The sequence below is a fragment of the Peromyscus californicus genome, unplaced genomic scaffold (assembly GCF_007827085.1).
Source record: "Peromyscus californicus insignis strain IS unplaced genomic scaffold, ASM782708v3 Scaffold_13__1_contigs__length_99412109, whole genome shotgun sequence".
Lineage (NCBI taxonomy): Eukaryota > Metazoa > Chordata > Mammalia > Rodentia > Cricetidae > Peromyscus > Peromyscus californicus.
The window spans coordinates 94,421,250-94,440,826 of record NW_026294424.1 but is presented as its reverse complement, the minus strand read 5'-3'; the positions used below and the strand labels follow the sequence as shown (position 1 = coordinate 94,440,826).

Sequence of the window (19,577 nt, the reverse complement as noted above, 5' to 3'; positions counted from 1 at the left end):
CCAAGAAAAGAAAATGACAGAGTTTAGAAGTATTTCAGTTTAATAAGACTCTAAATAATGGAAATGGTTCTAGTTTAGTTGGGAAATTTTTACAGAGTAACTTGTCCTGGGATGTGCTGTGAAGAAAATTAGTGTTTAAGCTTCCAGATTCGAGTCAGAAGCAAACAATTGATCTAAACCATGGCCAGACTAAACTTGCAATGAAAATATATTGCAGACAATGATTTTGGCCTGATATGGTGATGCATGCCTGTCATCCCAGAACTCGGGAGGCTGAGGCAGAAAGATCATGAGTTTGAGGCCAGCATGAGCTACATAGCTAGATTCTGTCTCCAAATGAATAAAAACACACAACCCTCCCCCCAAAGTTTTTCAATCAGGAGGCAGATCTGTTTTGAACAGTTAAAATTCGGTAAATGAAGAACATATATGTTCTGGCCCACAGAAAATGAGGACAGAGAAAAAAAGATGATGCACCAAGTTCCCTCAGACTGACTGCAGCATCCCAGCTATTTGAGAAAAATTTAACTGCTTTGCACTTTCTCAGTGTTTCTCAACTCTTGGATACCACATGTCCTCTAGAGGTAAAATATAGGTCCCACTACAAATCTGAGGCTGCTTTTCTGAAGCATATGAGGGCTGTGTGAACTTGGATGGTGTCTATCCTCTGGTCTGGTCCCTGCAAGTGTCAGAGGAGGCTGTAAGAGGGTACCAGATTTCCTGGAACTGGAGTTGCAAGAGGTTGTGAGCTTCCTGGTACGGGTACTGGGAACTGAGCCCAGGTCGTCTGCAAGACCACTAAGTACTCTTAACCACTCAGCCATCTCTCTAGCTACTGTGGATTTTTTTTAAAAAAGGTTATTATTTTTACTTATGTGTTTGTGTGTGTATGACACCTGTGTTCAGGCACCAAGAACAGGAATGAGAGAAGATGTCAGGTCCCCTGAAGCTGGAGTTTCAGGTTGTAAGTTGCCAAATGTGGATACTGAACTCAGGTCCACTGGGAGATCAGCAGGTGCTCCTGTCATTGAGCTAGCTCTCCAGCTCCAAGACACAGAGTCGGAGGTTTTGTTTGTTGTTGTTTTGTTTTGTTTGAAACGGGATCTCTCCAGCTCCTACTGCAGACTTTAATAGTATCTCACCAAACACATCCTGTGGGGAGTAAATAAATATATGCCTAAAAATGTGCTTGATAAATTCAAACCATTACTATTTATCTGATTTCTATAACCATTTACTACTTGCAAAATTTCTTGCATGCTGCATGGGTGTGTCTATGTACATCTGCATGTCTGCGTGCTCGCTTTTTATTTCATTCTTTTCTGCTTTTCGGCTCTGTTGGGGAGCTTTGTGGATCGAGGTATAGAATCTCGTTGTTATCCTCAGCTTGTCTAGAACTTTCAATCCTCCTGTCTCTACATCCTGAAGGCTGGAAGTGCCATGCACCCAGCTTCCTACAGCTCTGGCATGGATGTGTGTGGGTGGCTGGAAGACAGTTGAGTCCATGGTATGTGCTGGAAGTTCATGCTTGATAAAGCATGCTTTATTCTTAACCTGTATGGTATAGAAAAGGGAAATGCAACACAGAGAAAATAAATGGGATGACTAGAGTCCCACATGCGTGACCTGAAGTTTACCACTTTGACCATACTATAATGTGCAGTTAAGGGGCAATCAGTCCATTCCCACTGCTGCAGCCATCACCACGGTCCGTTTCAGAACGCTCATCAGCCGGGGCTGAGACCGGAACTCATTAAATGGTAACACCCCATTCCCCTCACACCTTGTCTCTATCAGCCATCCTCCTGCCTTCTGTCTCTATGTGTGACTCTCTTAGGAGTCATAAAACATCTGTGCTTTTGTGTCTGGTGTATTCATTTTGTATGTTATCACTGAGGATCATCATGTTGTAGTACATATCTGAATTTCTCCCTTAAAAGGAAGAATATCATTCCATTGTATATATGCCCAATATATTTTATTTATGTACCCACCCATTGATGGACAGGGTTTCTTTTCATTTTTTTTTTTGATTAGTAGAAATGACTCTAGCCTGAGTGAGTCCCCCTTAATTTCGTATGCTGAAATCTAGTTCCTCATATGATTGCATTAGGATGTAGGGACTTTGGGAGGTGATTAAGTCACGATGACCACCTATGGCCTTTACAAATGTGACCACAGAGAACCCCTTCCTCGTTCTGTTATGTACTGACAGTGAGGTGACACTGTCTGTAAGCCAAGAAGCCAGTTCCCACTCAACACACAACGCACTTACACTCTGGCCTACACAGCCTCTAGGACTCGGAGCAATAAGCCACTAGCCCACAGGATTGGTTACCACAGCCTGGGCCAAGACAGAGGTCCCAGCACTTTTAAGTGGAGATTTGTGACACCTGGTCTCCTGATGTTCCCAGTGTTATCACAGAGAGAACTGTTGCCTACAAGCTAATATTCTTCTCAGCCTCGGGGGGCTTTGCAGAGGATGATTACAACTTTAATGCTGAACTTCTGTGAACATGTGAGTTGAACAGCTAAGCTTTGTTGAACCATATTTTAGGTTCCTCATTTTTATTTTATGGCGTGTTGGGGGGGGGCTGTGTAGAGTTGGTTCTCCACCTCCACTGTGGACTCTGGGGCTCAGACTCAGGTGACGAAGCTTACATGGCAACCCTGAGGTTGAGGAGAATTTTAGGTTATAGGGAACCGTCGGTTCTTTCCATGATAATAGACCATTAGCTGATGCAATATTTTCAGAATAACTCTGAGAGGTGAAGTTTCATGTTGAAACAGGGTACACTGCTTCTCCGATAAGCTGGTCCAAAGGGCACATACTGCTAGGTTCCCTGACCTGTGCTGAGCCTTCGTTAGAAACTGGCATCATTTCAAAACCCAAAGGTGTATCTGATTTGTCAGGGGCAGAAGGCAAAGCTTGCCTCACCTCCTGCAGCCTGTAATACCTGACAGGACTCTCTGTGGAGCTCTGTGCAGAGGTGTCTGTTTTGAGAACAGAGCCGAAGGGAGAGGGTGGTGTGGAGCCATGCACATTGTCCTAGAACTTCTCCTGCTGGTAGGCATCATCATCTACTCCTACTTGGAGTCACTGGTAAAGTTTTTCATTCCCCGGAGAAGAAAATCTGTGGCGGGACAGACTGTTCTCATCACTGGGGCTGGACACGGAATAGGCAGACTGACTGCGTATGAATTTGCAAAGCGGAAAAGCAGATTGGTCCTGTGGGATATCAATAAGGTAATGCATGTTCCTGCCAACCCTTGAAGTCACCAAATAACAAGGCATGTATTTCTTTAGTTACTTGATTTAGCTTTTCTTGTTTGTTTTCCTCTTTCGAAGTTTTAATAAATCCCCCGGAGCCTTGCTAGATCCGTGCGACAGGTTGACCAGATGGAACTAATAAGCTGGAGGACTGTCGTGGGGGTTTTGTTTTGTTTTGTTTTGTTTTGTTTGTTCCTACCATGATGTACAACTTGATAACAAGAGCTGTAGGAGCTAGGAAGCTTCCAAGCTGCTGACATTAGGCGAGCCACATAACTTATCCCAACTTCATCTTTTTTTTTTTTTTAAATCTCTACAATTGGGATAAAACTAAAGAGGGTGAAACTGGAGGTCATGATGTCAGGTGAAGCAAGCCGGGCTCACAAAGGGAAGGCTCTGCTGGGCACGGTCCCTCTGCTGTGGTCCCAACAAGCCGGGCTCACAAAGGGAAGGCTCTGCCGGGCACGGTCCCTCTGCTGTGGTCCCAACAAGCCGGGCTCACAAAGGGAAGGCTCTGCTGGGCACAGTCCCTCTGCTGTGGTCCCAACAAGCCGGGCTCACAAAGGGAAGGCTCTGCCGGGCATGGTCTCTCTGCTGTGGTCCCAGCCCTGGAGGAGCCGAGCAAGAGGATTGCTGCCAGTGTGAAGCCAGCCTTGGCTGCAGATAGACAGGAGAGGGGTCTGGCAGGGACTAGGAGAGGACAGCGATCATGGGACTGTCAGAGTGTCTCGCGTGCGTGTGTCTGTGGAAATGCCATCGCGAAGCCTACCATTTTGTACACTAATAAAAGCAGAACACCGAGACGAGCGAGGCATGGGCAGAGAGGACTGATCCTACAGAAGGTGCTTCATGTGCAAAAGTGACAGCGAGTTATGTTCTGCCATGCTCCAAACCAACTGTAACACTGGCGGGGTTTGGTAAGCTCTTACCAGCAAATATCAGCCATACATAACAATGGGTTTCATCATACACATGTGTCTTTTGATCGTATTCACACCTCACCCCCATTATTATCTCCTGCCCCCTCCCACTCCTGCTGACCCCCCTTTTAGCTGCTCCCCTCTGCTTTCACATCTTTTGTATGTGTGTGAGCTAACGAGCTTAATTAGGATTGCTGCCACGAGCTCGCTGGGACGAGGGTTCATTACAGGAGCATGAACAGCTCGCCAGTGGCTGTGCTGCTGCAGAAGGTAACAGTGATAAATCGTTTCTTCTTCAAAGCACCTGCTTGAAGCTCTGGTCACTGCCACTCTCTACAGACCTCAGATCTAGAGGTCTGAGGTGTGAGGGGGCAGCTGAAGTAAGCAGGCTTCCAGCTGAAGCCAACGTCAGTGGAAAACTCTCCCACCCAGCCCGCTGCTGTGTGCTGCAGTCCCCAAGACTCTCCGCAGGAACAGTGGTTTTGTAGTGACTTCTCAATCCTGGTTAAAGTCTGTTCTTTGAGACTGCTCTGCGGTTGAGCCTAAGATAATGAAATGCGAAGGGGGCCCAAGGGAGGCAGCCAGCCTCAGCCAAACAAACCCACAAGATGGCGACACCACTTCTGTTCCAGTGTGCACAGGAGAGGGCTTCTTAGGCATCCTCACTCTTCATCACAGAGAAGTGGGCATGGCCCAGAGAGGGAAGAGTACAATTTTAAAAAAAAATTATTTTAAACCTCATAATATTCCCTGTAAAAATCAACAGATGTCAAAACTTGGAAAGAATTCATATTTTCTCGAAATAGAGGTAAAAAAAAAAATTAAGATGTCCAAGGGTGGTGACTCACACCTGTAATCGCAACACTCAGGAGGATGAGGCTGGAGACTGGCCAGAGTCGGAGACTTGCTTGGGGTACACATAGTAAGCAAGTGATAGACAGTGACGACTGGTCTAAAACAACAGAGAAAACACACACACACACACACACACACACACACCGTTAGGACAATCCAATCCATCTTAGGTAAGAGGCCTCTGAATTTAATCTGAAAATAAGCTGCCTTCATGTCCTGGACTCGTGCACAATTTCAAACACTGGCTCTTGGCCCTTTTCGCTCAAAGCTCCAGAAGAATAAACACCCCGTAGATTATCTGGTGTAGTAACAGTTCCTCCGTGGAAGCTCCTCTCAGACAAGAGTCTCTCCTCTCCTGGCACCAGGGGGATGAGTCCGAGTGGTCGAGGCCTGTCAGAATCACTGCCGGGCGGCGTGCTCAGCACCTTACTGCCCACGACGGCTGATGCTCCCCCAAGTGTGAGCTGAAGGGATGGAGCAGCCTTCCTCCTGCCCTCCATGCTCAGACATCTCCCCTGATCTTGTGAGGATGCCCTCCACGCTATGACGGTGTTCCTCTACATGAATCACCTACACGCAAGCCCCAGGCTAGGATGAAACGCTGCAAAAACCCTACATGGAAAGGCTTGCTTCTCTTCCTTCCTGGTGCTGGTCTGGCGGTAAAGTCGCTGTGATTAGTTCTTTCCCTTACGCTTAAGGAGATTTATGGGACAAGGATTTTAGAGTATTTCTCCTCCAGTGCTTATCTTTCCTTGAATTTGCCTCCCTCCCTTCCATTGCCCCCCTCCCCGCCCCCCCCCCCAGCACGGTGTTGAAGAAACTGCAGCCGAATGCCGGAAACTGGGGGCCATTGTGCATGTGTTTGTGGTGGACTGCAGCAACCGGATGGAGATTTACAACTCTGTGGATCAGGTGAGAACCAGGGTGCAGGTATCTGCATATAACCATATGTATCAGCTGACACGGGGCTGGGGAATGAAAAGGTTTTCTAGGGCTGCTGGTGAAGTTGCTGTGTGACCGAAGGAGAACATACATAGACTTCCTTGGTATTAAAATCTACTCAGCTCTGGCCTCTGTGGCTGTTTCATATCATCAATCAAATTTGCTTTCATCAGAAGTTTGAGCAACGACCCAGAGGAAATGACAGATTTTTCTTTCTTTCTTTCTTTCTTTCTTTCTTTCTTTCTTTCTTTCTTTCTTTCTTTCTTTCTTTCTTTCTTTCTTTCTCTCTCTCTCTCTCTCTCTCTCTCTCTCTCTCTCCTTCCTTCCTTCCTTCCTTCCTTCCTTCCTTTCTTTCTTTCTTTCTTTCTGTTTTGTTTGTTTATTTATGTGTTTGTTTATTTGGTTGGTTGGTTGATTTTTCAAGACAGGTGTTTTCTGCATAGCCCTGGCTGTCCTGGAACTCACTCTGTAGACCAGGCTGGCTTCGAACTCAAAGAGGTCTGTTTGCCTCTGCCTCCCAGTGCTGGGATTAAAGGTGTGTGCTACCACAGCCAGCTATGACAGAAAATTTTCCTTTCTAACATTTTTTTAAATTACATTTTGTTCTACTAGGTCTTTACTTATTTCCTCTCTGAGATTTTATTGGTTTGTGTATAATCTAGTCTTTTATGGAAAACATACAGTTAATGAAGTTAAACATTGTATTTATTTAGTGTGTGTGTACGTGTGTATGTGTATACGTGTACATGTGTGTGTGTGTGGGGGGTGCACACCCCACAATGTGCATGTGGAATTCAGATGACAACTTTTGAAAGTGCGTTCTCTCCTTCCACAATGTGGGTCCTGGGGTTGTCTGGTCTGGCAAATAAGAAAAAATCCCTTGACCCATTAAGCCCTCTCACCATCCCAGTATAACCATTTTTTAAGAAAAAGTAAACATCAGGTGCTTCATCGAACCAAATCCTCTGATAAGCTACCACCTTCTTTAACCTAATTTAACTTTAAAACCCCACCAGCCTCTCTATAGATAAGCAAACACACGCTTGAAAGGTTTGGCCCAGACAAAGATCACGTGGCCTCAGGTAGTAGAACCAAGATTAATTACTTAACACTTAAAAAAACATTTTTGTCAGAACTTAAGCATTAGTTTACCAGCACAAACATTAATGCTTGTTTGCTTAAAACCTTAAATTCATAAGCTTTCACGCTACCCGTGCTGTGCTGCGCACGAAGTTACAGGTTTTCACCCATTCAGCCTACCTAGTGACAGTTCTCCTTCCAGGTCACTGTTTGAGCCAGTTTCTTCCTGTCTGAACTCTGAGAGACCTCATGCAGTGGAATAAAAAAACAAACAAACAGAAAAAGAAAACCCTAATCCCTAGAGGGCACTCTGACCAAGCTGTCACCGAAGCCATCGGGCACAGACAGAAATTGCATCTCAAATCTGTTCTGTACTCAGAAAGCTGGCAACCTGAGGAGAGGGGCAGATTGATACCAGATATCGTCTTCCTTGTCACGCCCAGCCAGTGGATTATCCGGGCAGTGGGTGTGGACAAAGGCAGTCTCCCTGGAGCTCAGTCTCGCCTCTTGAGAGTTAGTTAGCCACGGTTTTGTGACTTGGGATGTCTGTATGCCTCTCTTTATCATCCCTTGCCCCATTCCCTCCTTTTGTGTGTTATTGGACTCAGGCATTTCTTGAAATGTTGAATCCACTTAGTTTCTGCTGGTATCAACCTTGTACTCCTTTGGGGGCTTCTGGGCTAGGGGTAGGAAGTGCAGTGGTTAGCTCAGAACACACAACCCATTAACAGTCTGCAATTGCCAAGCTATACATGATGCGTATGTTCTGATTACAAAGTGGAGTATGTGTCCTTATAATAGAGAACATAAAAATGCCTCTATCCATCTGATCGATCCCTGTCACTATCAATCCCACGACCGTGTGAAAGTAACCCACCCTGTGTGTGCATTTCCTCATAAGGTAAAGAAAGAAGTGGGTGATGTAGAAATCGTGGTAAACAATGCCGGGGCGATATATCCAGCTGACCTTCTTAGCACCAAGGATGAGGAGATCACCAAAACCTTTGAGGTCAACATCCTAGGACACTTTTGGGTGAGTGAGTCAGAAACATTTCTGGCTGGTGCGTGTCTGGCACCTTTTCAGTGTTGGAAACTCATTGAGTTCACAGTATTTTGGGGTGGGAAAATGCAAAGTTGTTTGGTTTGGTTTTTTTTTAAGTCAGGAATTGTGTAATGTGTTTGAGTAGACGAACCACAGAGTCTCTGGCATTTAGAGTTCACGTGGACACGGTACACCCAAATAAAAGCCATCTGGTTTGTTTTGTCCAACAGAATCCAACGTAGAGCCTGGCATGTTCTAGGTCAACAAAAAAATATTTGTGAAAGTTTGCTAAGAGTTGTCTCTGTACATCTTTCCAGTGTTTTAGAGGAAGTATATACCGTGTACATTCGTTTGTGGCCTCCTTTCAGAGAAATTTAGAGTTGAAAAGACATCGAAATAACTAAACAGATGTATGCAGGAGTTAGGGATACTTTGGGTTGAGGCTCTGAGATAAGTTGCATTTTGACATAACATTATCATCTATAAAGTTCATAGCTGAGAAGTTCACAACTGAGTTACCAAAAAGAAAAAAAAATCTCAAAATGTTTTAATAAGTTCACAATTTTGTATTCATAGCTAATCTCAGCCATATGCAGCCTATGGGCTATGGGCCAAACAAGCCTGTTAGGTCCAGGGAATGCTGGAGTGTAGAAAGATGAGTCAGGAGATTTCTTACTATTGGTTGTTTGTTAGAAAATGAAGTGTGAGTCTCAACCCTTTGGAGAGAGCATGGGGCCTTGATATTAGTGTAGCTCCTGGAGCAAATATGGATTCGAAGATCATCCTTCCTCAGCCCCTCATGCATGCTAATGTGATCTGGCCATCATGCCACTCACACTATACAGAGACCTCGTATATTAGTTATCTAATAATTAATAGCAAATCATAGCTATGTCACAAAATATGTCAAAAGATAGGGGTTTAGAGCAACCATGAATGTTCATTATTTCCTCACAGATCTGTAGGCAGGAGCTGGTTTGGGATTTGGTTTGGGCTCCAGGAATTTGCATAGAATTTGAAGGGTAGGTCTATAAAATTCTGATAAGATGTTATATTTCTCACTGTATAATGAGGCTTCTTTTGGAAACAAAAAAAAAATCTTTTGTTTCCCATAACATAGTTTATCATATATACTGTTACAAGAAAGAGATTTGGGTCTGCTGCCTGTGCCTGGTGGCTGTGGACCAGGACAGAACTCAGCTTGTGTTCTTCAGTCGCCTTTATAGAAGTAGATCCCCATCCTTCTAATTGAAACCAAGAACTTGTAGATACCATCTTACACTTGAGGTCTGACATCTGTGGATTTATCCCTTGACGATGTTGCTCAGAGCTCAGCAATACTGTGCTTGCTTAGGATGCACCAAGTCCTCTGGTTAATCCCTAGCACTATAAAAAAATGATGATAATGTTGCTTAGATGGCATGTCCTGGAAGGAGCTACTTGACGCCTTCTGAAGAGAAGAAGGGGGCATGTTGGCACAGGTCCTCGGCACGTGAGCTAAAGGACCCAGCTCCCGGTGCTGTCCCAAGCCAGCAGGTTTACCCTTCCTTTTGGTCATTTATGTGGAAGGGACCACAGAGTCTTGCAACTGTTTAATTTCTAATGCCTCTACCTTAGCAGAAATGAAATGGCCCGCCTGGGGATCTGCCTAATGCCCGGGTCATTGTTTCTTTTCTTTTTACATGGACCTGAAGATCATAAAAGCACTTCTTCCATCGATGCTAAGAAGAAACTCTGGCCACATTGTCACAGTGGCTTCGGTGTGTGGCCACGGAGTGATTCCTTATCTCATCCCATATTGGTAGGTATTAAGCAATAGCAGCAGTGCTCTGCATTTTTGGACTTCTAAGGGGTGGACTTCAGGCCCCCAGCTTGGGAATTTGGACATAGGGAATGTATATGGAAGGTTAGCATAACTTTTAAATGACTTCTAAAACCAGGAAATTGGCTCTAAATTTATTTTAAAATTTTTAGACTATTTTCATGGTATTCCGAAATGAGTGGATGTTGGGACAAGACACACAGCAGAGTAGGAAACAAAGCACACAGAAGCTAACAGGTGTAGCATGGCCTAGGTGCATGCCTGTGTGAGAGAAGGAATACAGAATGGCCCTGCCGCACCAGGAGACGCAGACGCGACACACCATGTCCTGGGGACACAGACACACTATCTGCAACACATCCCCTGTGAACTCTGCGAATGGCATCTGATTTCCCTGCTTCTGCCATGTAATAATCCCGGGAACAATTTTACCAAGATATTTGGATGCAGTGGGTGCATAGGTTTTATTTCTTTATATGCACACTCAAAGCTAAATTTAACTGCAGACTAAACAATTTCTCACACTGAACATGGTCACAGATGAGTTACATTTCAACATAGCTCAGTTTTCCATTATACACACACAGAGGAGACACACACACATACAGAGAGAGGGAGAGAGAGAGAGAGAGAGAGAGAGAGAGAGAGAGAGAGAGAGAGAGAGCGCCTTTAACACTGTTTTTGTTTTTTTGTCACCTGGATCAAAACAGCAGTTAACACTTATACAGATCCTTGTAAATCATAAGTTACTATTCCTATCCTATTTTATTGAATCCCCAAAACAGCCTTATATTTTATTATCAACATTTTATAATCAGAGAAACAATACAGAATCTGGTGTTAAAGATTGCACGTACAAATCCACCCACGCTCACACCATCTGGAGTCCTTTAACTCCAAATACTCAATGAAATTAAGAAGCCAAAAAGACCACCAATGTCAACAGAGAAGCCATCAACCCATTAATCAAGACAGGAGAGATGTATACCATCCCACAACAGTTTGTCAATATTGGTTTCATAGTGTTTTCTATGTCTTTTACTGACTCATACTTTTAAAGATAAAACAGTAATAAACTCAGATTAAGAAACCTTTGTAAGGTTGACGGGACCATAGAAAAGGCCACATGTAGAATGGAAAACATTAAGCCTGTTTGTAAAGTGGTTGTTTTACTCTCCTTGCTAGTTAGAAATTAGGAACAGGGCCCTGGGGTGTAGCAATGGTTGAATACATGCTTAGCATGTGCAGATCCCTGGGGTCAATCCCCAGGACCCCAAAAGAAAAAAAGGTACTGGGCATGTTCAGAATTCTGCTTAATCACATAAGAAAATAAAAACAAATGCTCATTTACCCTCTCAGAAAAACTGTAAGTAGCAGGCTCTGGGTCTTCTTGCCCTAAACAAACAAAGCTGTCTCCTCACCGGGGACTGAGACCGTCCTACAACCTTGCTGATGGCTGATTTTTCTCTCACAGCTCAAGCAAGTTTGCTGCGGTTGGCTTCCACAGAGCGCTGACTGCAGAACTTGAAACCTTGGGGAAAACTGGTATCAAAACTTCATGTCTGTGCCCTGTGTTCGTAAATACTGGCTTCACCAAAAACCCAAGCACAAGGTGAGGTGGGGTTAGTTATGCTGACCTTCAAGCTGGAGCCCTCCCAGACAGTGAATGACACCTTGAGTAGGTCATAGGTATTTAACAAGTACGTCACCACTGGATGGCGGTGGTGGCGCACGCCTTTAATCCCAGTACTTGGGAGGCAGAGCCAGGCAGATCTCTGAGTTAGAGGCCAGCCTGGTCTACAGCGTGAGATCCAGGACAGGCACCCAAACTACACAGAGAAACCCTGTCTTGAAAAAACCAAACCAAACCAAACCAAACAAAAACAAAAAAAACCCAAAAAACAAGCAAACAAAAAACAGTATGTCACCTTTATTTAAGTAAATCCTGTGGCACCATCTCAACCCCTAACAGCTGTCTTACATGGGAGAGTGGGTCTCCTAAAAATCCTGGCAAGTGCTCAGCTTCGAGTCTGCTGCACTTGGCCCGGAGTGCCCTGCCACTGTGGGGAAGGCACAATAGGGAAGGAAAGTGGAAACTCTCCGATTGGCGGGCGGCCGCCCTAGAGCAACCGTAGCTGCAGACACAGCAATGCCCAGGACTCGGGGACTTCTCACTCAGGCTCCTGAACCCTGAATTTCTTCCACTAGAACTGACATTAAGATACTCTATCAGGTGTGGCTCTAAGTCTGGATTGAAGACTCCATTGCGAAATTAGAAAGGGAAGAGACAGAGCCCCAGCAGTCTAAAAAGTACTGATTTCCATTGCCTCTGTGATGGTCTGCTAGTCCACACACACAGACATCTCACTCACGCTTGAGCCTTCAGAAATCTCACACTGTCTCAGGGAAGTAAAGTCTAACATTCACTCAGCCACACCTAGGCATGCCAACCTTGGTGTGACATTTCAAACCCATTTTTATGCTTTGGTTTTTCTCTCATTATCTTCATTAATGGGCAAGACCCTCCACTGGTTATGAGCATTTCTCAATGATACATGGGCACAACCTTTGGATCAAGGAATGCCATGACAGCAGACGTGACATATATAAAAAAGCTGTAACTTACACAAATCTTAAATTCCCATAAAACTGCAGGAGAAACAAGTCAGAAGCAAATCTTAACTACTGAATGCCTCAAAACAATACAGCTCTACGGAATACCCACATACAGCAGGGAGTGTGCTCAGCCATAGAATAGTCTCTTTACATCCAACAGGCCTGGAAACATCACGTGATTCATCCTAGGCACACCCTTTTGTCCCCAGCTCCTCTGTTCCTTCCCACCTTGTACTTTGTCATGATTCAGTTATTTTGACCTGGTGAGCCAACACACATACATACTGGACTTGAAAGTATAAGAATGTGATAGCAAGACATCAGCGTGGGATGTAGAAAGTGGTGGGGGGGAACATTCATAAGGGGAATCCTGAGACATTTTAAAGCTTAATTCTAAATTTGGTGAAGAGATAGGTTAATATCCTTTGTTCATTAATTAAAAACAATAAAAATGGAGGGACTGGGGTTTTATCCCAGTGGTAGAGTGCATGCTTAGTGTGTGTGAAGTGCTGGGTCCAATCCCAGCACGCAGATGCAGAAATACAGTATAAACAGAGATGAACTCTTTCCCCCTCTTCCCATCAGGTTGTGGCCTGTATTAGAGACTAGTGAAGTTGCAAGAAGCCTGATAGATGGAATACTTACCAACAAGAAAATGATCTTCGTCCCATCCTATATCAATATTTCTCTAGTACTGGAAAAGTAAGTACAGTATAGAACCCTGAAATACTAGCACACAAACAGAGATGTTATTACAGAGAGATTTTCAGATGTGACTGTTGCTATGGAAACTCTCCATGCCTGGAGTGAAAATTAAGTCTCCCTTGTTACTGCCTTACTCATTCCAGAGGAGGAAAATGAGCCCTTGAGTCCCCGATTCCCTTTGTAAAATACATCCTGTCTCTGCCCAAATTTTGCTCAAAACTATGCAAATTGAAGAAAAGACAGTTTAAAGCATACAGGTTATGGAGACATCATAAGGGCTCTGTGTGTGTATTCATGTGTATGTGTGTGATGTCTGTGTGGGTGCAGGTGGACGCAGGATTTCCTCCCTTCCTTCCTTCCTTCCTTCCTTCCTTCCTTCCTTCCTTCCTTCCTTCCTTCCTTCCTTCCTTCCTCTCTTTCTCTCTCTCTCTCTCTCTCTCTCTCTCTCTCTCTCTCTCTCTTTCTTTCTTTCTTTCTTCTTTCTTTTGAGACAGGGTCTTTCATTGAGATCTGTACTCACCAATTAGGCTAGGATAGATGTCCACCAGCAGGGATGTGCCAGGCCCCGTATCCCCCAACACTGGGGTTACATGCACACCACCATGCCCAGCTTTTTATGTGGCTTCTGGGGATTAAACTCAGGTCCCCACATTTGTGTGGCCATCCCCCCAAACACTTGGGTGCTCAGTGTTTGCAGTTCTTTGTGACAGTGTGCATCTTAAATGTCTCACAATCCACTTCCACGTGATTTTACATCACTTCATTTGGAATCCAAGAACCTTAGCATGGAGTCATTTCTTTCCTTTCCAGGCTCACGAGCCCCAAAGACAGCAAAATCCCATGGAACAAATTTCCTCTACACAGCTCAAAACAGGTCTCATTAGAGTGGGAAAATCCCCAAACCGGACCAGGCCTGTGTATGACCATGATGTAAATATGATTGATTGTTCTGCCTGGGATGAGAGCGGTGACCCTGAACAAGGAGGCGCCTCAAAGCCTTTGCCTCTTTGTAGAGCACTCAGTGTGATTTGTTGCTCTGGCAACGAAGCTTTTTGTTGCTCTTTGCATTTAACTCCTTTTAGAGAGAGACAGTTTTGCGCTCAGAGGCAATCACTAGTCTTTGGGGGAGTTGTTCAAAGATCTGCAGAAGCTTTCTTCTGACCCTTGTTGTCCTCACAGCCGGGTCATCCTCACCCCTTCATACCCTCCCCCCTACCGCCATCACATCTTCCCACCCTCTGCCCAGGGGCTGACAGGGAAGTAAATCTTGCATTAGCAATACCAGTGTAATTTGAAATATGACTTTCTGTATAGAGCATGCTCTTTCTGCCTCCTTCCTTCGGTACACTCATGCTCTTCCTTCACCCGTCAGCTCAGGTTGACTAACCCTCTGGCGAGCTTCAATATCCAGCCCATGTAAATCCTCCACATTTTATTGTAGACAGCGGGTGGTTTCTGGCCAGCTGTGGCAGCCGCTTGGCTTGGCACAGCAATATGCTCGGAGGCAACAGCCTGTTCAAAGGCTCCTTAGTTTTCCCTTTCATAAAGTGATGGGTATCCTGAACATAAGAAGGGGAGGAAGGGTGTGTGCCATGGATTCTGAGTTCTTGGCACCAGAATTCACCGACTCAGCAGTGAGTTCATAGCTTCAGTTTTTAGATCATTGTTGGTATAAGATCTCATACAATTTTACTATTATGAAAGAGTGGTGATCTAGTATAGGTCAGTGTAGGTGGGGGAGATGGGGGAGAAACTAAGAGAAGGGAGGAAAACTAAATTCGGGTCAGGTAAGCTTCAGAGCATTTTTAAATTGATGGGGGCGGGGGGCGGGGGAGAGAATGCTAGTATCAAAACTTTACATTGAAAAGTTTCTTATCTTTTTTTCTTAATGTAGGTTTCTTCCTGAACGTGCCTTAAAAGCTATAAGTCGTATACAGAATATTCAATTTGAAGCAATTGTGGGCCACAAAACCAAAATGAAGTAACATCTGCAGAGATGTGCATACACCAATGACATGATGTCGACGTGTTGAAGCTTTCTTTCACATGTTTAAAGTGCTACTGGTGTTTAAAATGTAGTTTTGGCACTAGCAGCCACCTAATGAACAAGACTGATTAGCTGACCAAGGTCTTCTGTGCTTGTAGAGATCTCAGCCTGTAGTATTTGGTGATGGCAATGGGAATATAGCAAGATAATATCTATTAAACAAAGAAGTAGAAAGATAATCAGTGTGGTTTTTATAAAATAAATTATTGCTAGATATCGAAATGTAGACCAAGGGGTAAGATAATCTTGGGCAAATGCTGACAAGCTGTAGTCCTTTCCACATTGGGAGGGGTTGGTAGTGTTCTCAGTCTGCTCTTTGTGGACAGGATGAAAACTTTGTTTCCTTGCCATACGAATTAGAAAGGAGGATTTTTCTTAGTGTACGGTTTTTCTTACACCATGTGAGTGAATAATGAAGCAATTTTATTTGCCTAACTTGGTGAAGCAAATATTTGTACAAACTTGCAACTGTGAAACCTCAACACCTTGTTCTTTACTTTAGAAAGACCTTGAACACATTTGTTTTTCTTTTTACTCTATTAGGCAATCACTAAAAATATTCAACTGTACACATATTAACAGCAACACAATCTCCCCCAAATAAATCCCGTTATGAAGTGCAAAATCTTCCTGGTTTTTTGTCTGTTGGCTGTTTGGTTTGGCTTTGGTATTTTGCTGTAGGGGACTGAACCTACAGACTTGCACAGGTTAAGCCCTCTGCTCTGACCTCCTATCCATGAACTTCCAGCATTATTTCCACTTTTTGTTTTAATCCTTTTTAACTGAAGCTCGGCAGAATGCCTGGGAACGTGGTGATGACCTCTCTGGCCCACTTCTCCTGCACATTTTGAGTGTAGACATCTTCCTTACAAGTACCAAATATTTGTCTACGACAACCTTCACGTTCATAATTCTCACTCCTGCCAACATTGCAGCCCCTTAGGCTACCGCCAGGGTGCACAGATCCCCAAGGAAGACTCCATCCATGTGAACCATTTACTTAGAGATATGTCATAGAATTCTTAGGTTCCTGTGCACACAGTATCATGATTTATTGATGAGTATTTAAACAGAATCCTCCTATCTTAGCCCTCAGATGTAGAATTGTGTGTGCCACAGCACTCAGCTGAAAATAAATAATTATAAGTATTTTTGTAAATATTTAAAGTTGTTTGGGGGAATATTCATACTCATGGATTTTCTTTCTCTGTAAGAAAACATTACTACATGTTGATTGATTCCCCAAAAGGCTGAAATCTAAAAGATAAGACTCCCAATGACAAGTGTGTGCTTAATTTTGTTTTTCACTTGGCTTGGCTGGCTTGGCAGGAAGAGAAGGGGTGTAGAGAGAGGTCACGGGGATCACCTCTGGTGCCTTTGTTTCTCTGATGCCATCTAAGGGTCTGAGAGAGACCTCAGGTCCAACAGAAATCCACGTCCCAGCACTGCTTGGGGTTGACATCAACCTCTGTCGAAGGCTTGACATATACACTTTTGCTGGAAAGAAAATGCAACCTAAACCCAGTCTGGTTCACCTTTGGAATGTGAACTTGGACAGTCAACTTGTAATACCCAAAACCCAAAGACATCTATTCCTTTTCCCCAAGTTCATGAACTCTGCCTCCTAAACACAAATTTTGTCTGTTCCGAAACAATCTGCTCTGAAGGTGCGGGCTTAGACTAGGTGGATGAAGCAACCCACGACTGCTCCGGCTCAGAGGCAAGGTAAACTGTACTGAGGGTGGGCGATGTCAGAAACACAGATGACACATTTGTCTTTCCATGAGATTAGAATTATAAATTCGCAAACCACCTTCCATGGCAGCAATTTGCCAAGAAGTCTCCATTTCCCCTGAGAGCCAGCCAAGCCAAACAGAAGTTCTTTTATTCTGATCTTAACTACAAATAACTCTCAGATCACACGCTGCACATCACCATGAGAATGTGTATGTGTGTGTATGGAGAGAAGGGGGGGTTGTAGTATGCAGGTTACCCAATGGCTAAGGAGAGGCGGAGGAGGAAGCTGGGAGGGTTGCCAAGGGGCTCTCTGGGGAGGAGAGCAGAGCTGCTAAAGGTATTGCCACTGAGCCCAGTGCACCATCAGAGCGGTTCTGAGCCTCGGGGTTGAGCTGAGCTGCAGAAACAAGTTGGAGAACAGTGGAGACTGGAGAGGAAAAGCCCTGAACCAGGCTCAGACAGACAAGTGAGCAGATGTATGGAGCAGGTCCAGATGAAAAAATGAGAGATGGACAGACTGATGGCGGTCAGTCGCCCATGTCTACAATGGGCACAAGCTGAGCTGAAGCTCCCGGGAGAGTTGGGAGTTCTCTGCCTGTCGGTCCCTCGACATGCACACAGGGCGGTCAGCTGACAGGCTAGTGGAACCACTGCCGTCTTGACGTTAGAGGTTCTCCTGGTTATGATGTCTAGGTGCAGATGTTGCACCCCTTCTTTGGGCTGTTGAGTTTCATAAGTTCTTAGGTCTGGTTTTCCTGATAGACAAGTCCAATAAAATAAAAGGGTAAAGCATATTGTTTCTAAAAAGCGGTAGGCTCAGTCTTCCTCCTGCCAGAGCAGTTCAAGTCCACAGCTGTGGCCAGGCCCCCGGGGGAATTTCTCACCATATTCTTTAATTCGTTTATTTTGTTTTGTTCATTTTTTTTTTAATTTACAGGGTCCCTCTATGTAGCTTTATTTGGCCTGGGACCCATTATATAACTGGGGCTGGCCTCAGATTTATAGTAATCCTTCTGCCTCTGCCTCTGAGAGACAGGAAATGGGTAAAGAAAACAGTTTATTACAATTTGACTAAACTCGGGAAAGAAACATTTTTAATTTTCTCTCCCTACTCTGTGGGAGTCTTACAATGTATAGCCAAGATGAAACAATGGTCGAGAGAGACACAGACTGGCTGTGAGGCGGACGCCTATTCTTTCCTGAGGAGGGAGGTTCTTTCACGGCTAATATCCCCGGCTGCCTCCATTTTCGTTGTGGGAGGCCCAACACTATTAAAACCCTACAGGAAAATGCCCAGAGTTCCCTGGCAGGAACCTAGCTACCTGTCTCACACAGATGCCAGCAACCACGCCCAGGTGCCCACCAAGCTGTTCGTCTGCGATATTTCCTAAAAACGACCATTTTATTGCGAAAGCCAAACTGAATTTGGAAGTTGGAAACACGGAAGACGGAGGAGGAAAGTGGCTGAGGGTCACTTTATCATTACAGTGAACGTCGACCAATTCAACGAACTTCCTCAGTTTTTCTAAAAGTTGGATGTGTGTAGATTCTCATGGTTTCTGCTCAGTGTTTTCTTCCTGTGTCTGATGTGACTCCCGGAAGTGCTTCCTGTACTTGATACACTGAAGACAATGGCAAGAGAGCCTGGACCTTTCCACACAGGCATTTCCTACTTTGTGGCAGCATTTGGCCATGAGTCACATGCTGGGTAGAGTTCATTGGAGGACTATGCTAATTCTGTGTTGGATCTTGTTTACAAGCACTTCTTAACATCTGCTGGCTTCCCTTCAAACTCCGGAAACTGTCGGGGTTGGCAGGAGCTGGCTGGCTGCTTGATTGACAGATGTCATGCTTTCCCGGGGAACCCAAACAGAGCAGAAACTTTACAGAGCAGATCGACAGCCATTGCTGTGGCCCCCAAACATGGCTGGACTGTGAGTGACATTGCCACAGCTCCTAAACTCTCATCAGAAGTTGTAGCAACTGTGACTTCAAACTCACCAACTCCATGGAAGCTTAAAGAGCTGTCTATCAGGAGGCCCCAGACATCCCGTCGTGGCTCTGACCACAACAGCTTCAGGTGACTCCCAAACCTGCAACTGCTCCAGGTGTCCCTATCCAACTTGCAGATATTCCCACCTAGGACAATCACAATAGACAGGTCCAGTGACCTGTGCAGTCTGGCATGCCTAAACGAAAAGTTTGTTGTTAGCAGACAGGACACTGCACACACGTGTGACTGGATACATAAGCTGGACACGCAGGCCGTGTTCACTGTTATTTCGTGCACACACTGCAGTACCACCTTTTGGGTGGTTTTATTGCCTACCTATAATCTTTTGGGGTAGGGTAGGCTTAGCTGGTTGTACCAAGAGCAGATAACGTCAGGGCCACTAGCCTGAAACACACCTCGAAGCTGTGGTTGCTAAGGGTTCCTCAAAGTGACAAGGAGCAGGAAGTGCAGAATAGGGAGAGCTGTAGAGAGCTGAGGAAAGGAGAAAGCCAAGGGGAGAGAGGAGGGTCGAGGGGCAGGGGAGGGG

General features: G+C 44.8%; 1 protein-coding gene and 1 long non-coding RNA gene across 4 annotated transcripts in view; one reads left to right on the top strand and one right to left on the bottom strand.

Moving 5' to 3' along the window:
* Hsd17b13 (hydroxysteroid 17-beta dehydrogenase 13) lies at positions 1-19,576 on the top strand. 2 transcript variants are annotated; one of them, XM_052735568.1, is made up of 7 exons: positions 1-3,247; positions 5,851-5,958; positions 7,970-8,101; positions 9,805-9,911; positions 11,407-11,544; positions 13,134-13,250; positions 15,148-19,576. In XM_052735568.1, the coding sequence occupies exons 1-7, from the start codon at positions 3,038-3,040 to the stop codon at positions 15,236-15,238; spliced, it is 903 nt and encodes a 300-aa protein (XP_052591528.1). In that variant the 5' UTR covers positions 1-3,037; the 3' UTR covers positions 15,239-19,576. The 2 variants fall into 2 exon arrangements, with proteins under 2 accessions (XP_052591528.1, XP_052591527.1); XM_052735567.1 differs by lacking the exons at positions 1-3,247; positions 5,851-5,958 and adding an exon at positions 6,354-7,581.
* The window catches only part of LOC128108681 (uncharacterized), a 36,684-nt gene that overhangs the window by 748 nt on the left and 16,359 nt on the right, over positions 1-19,577 (bottom strand). The gene's annotated exons all lie outside the window — the stretch shown is intronic.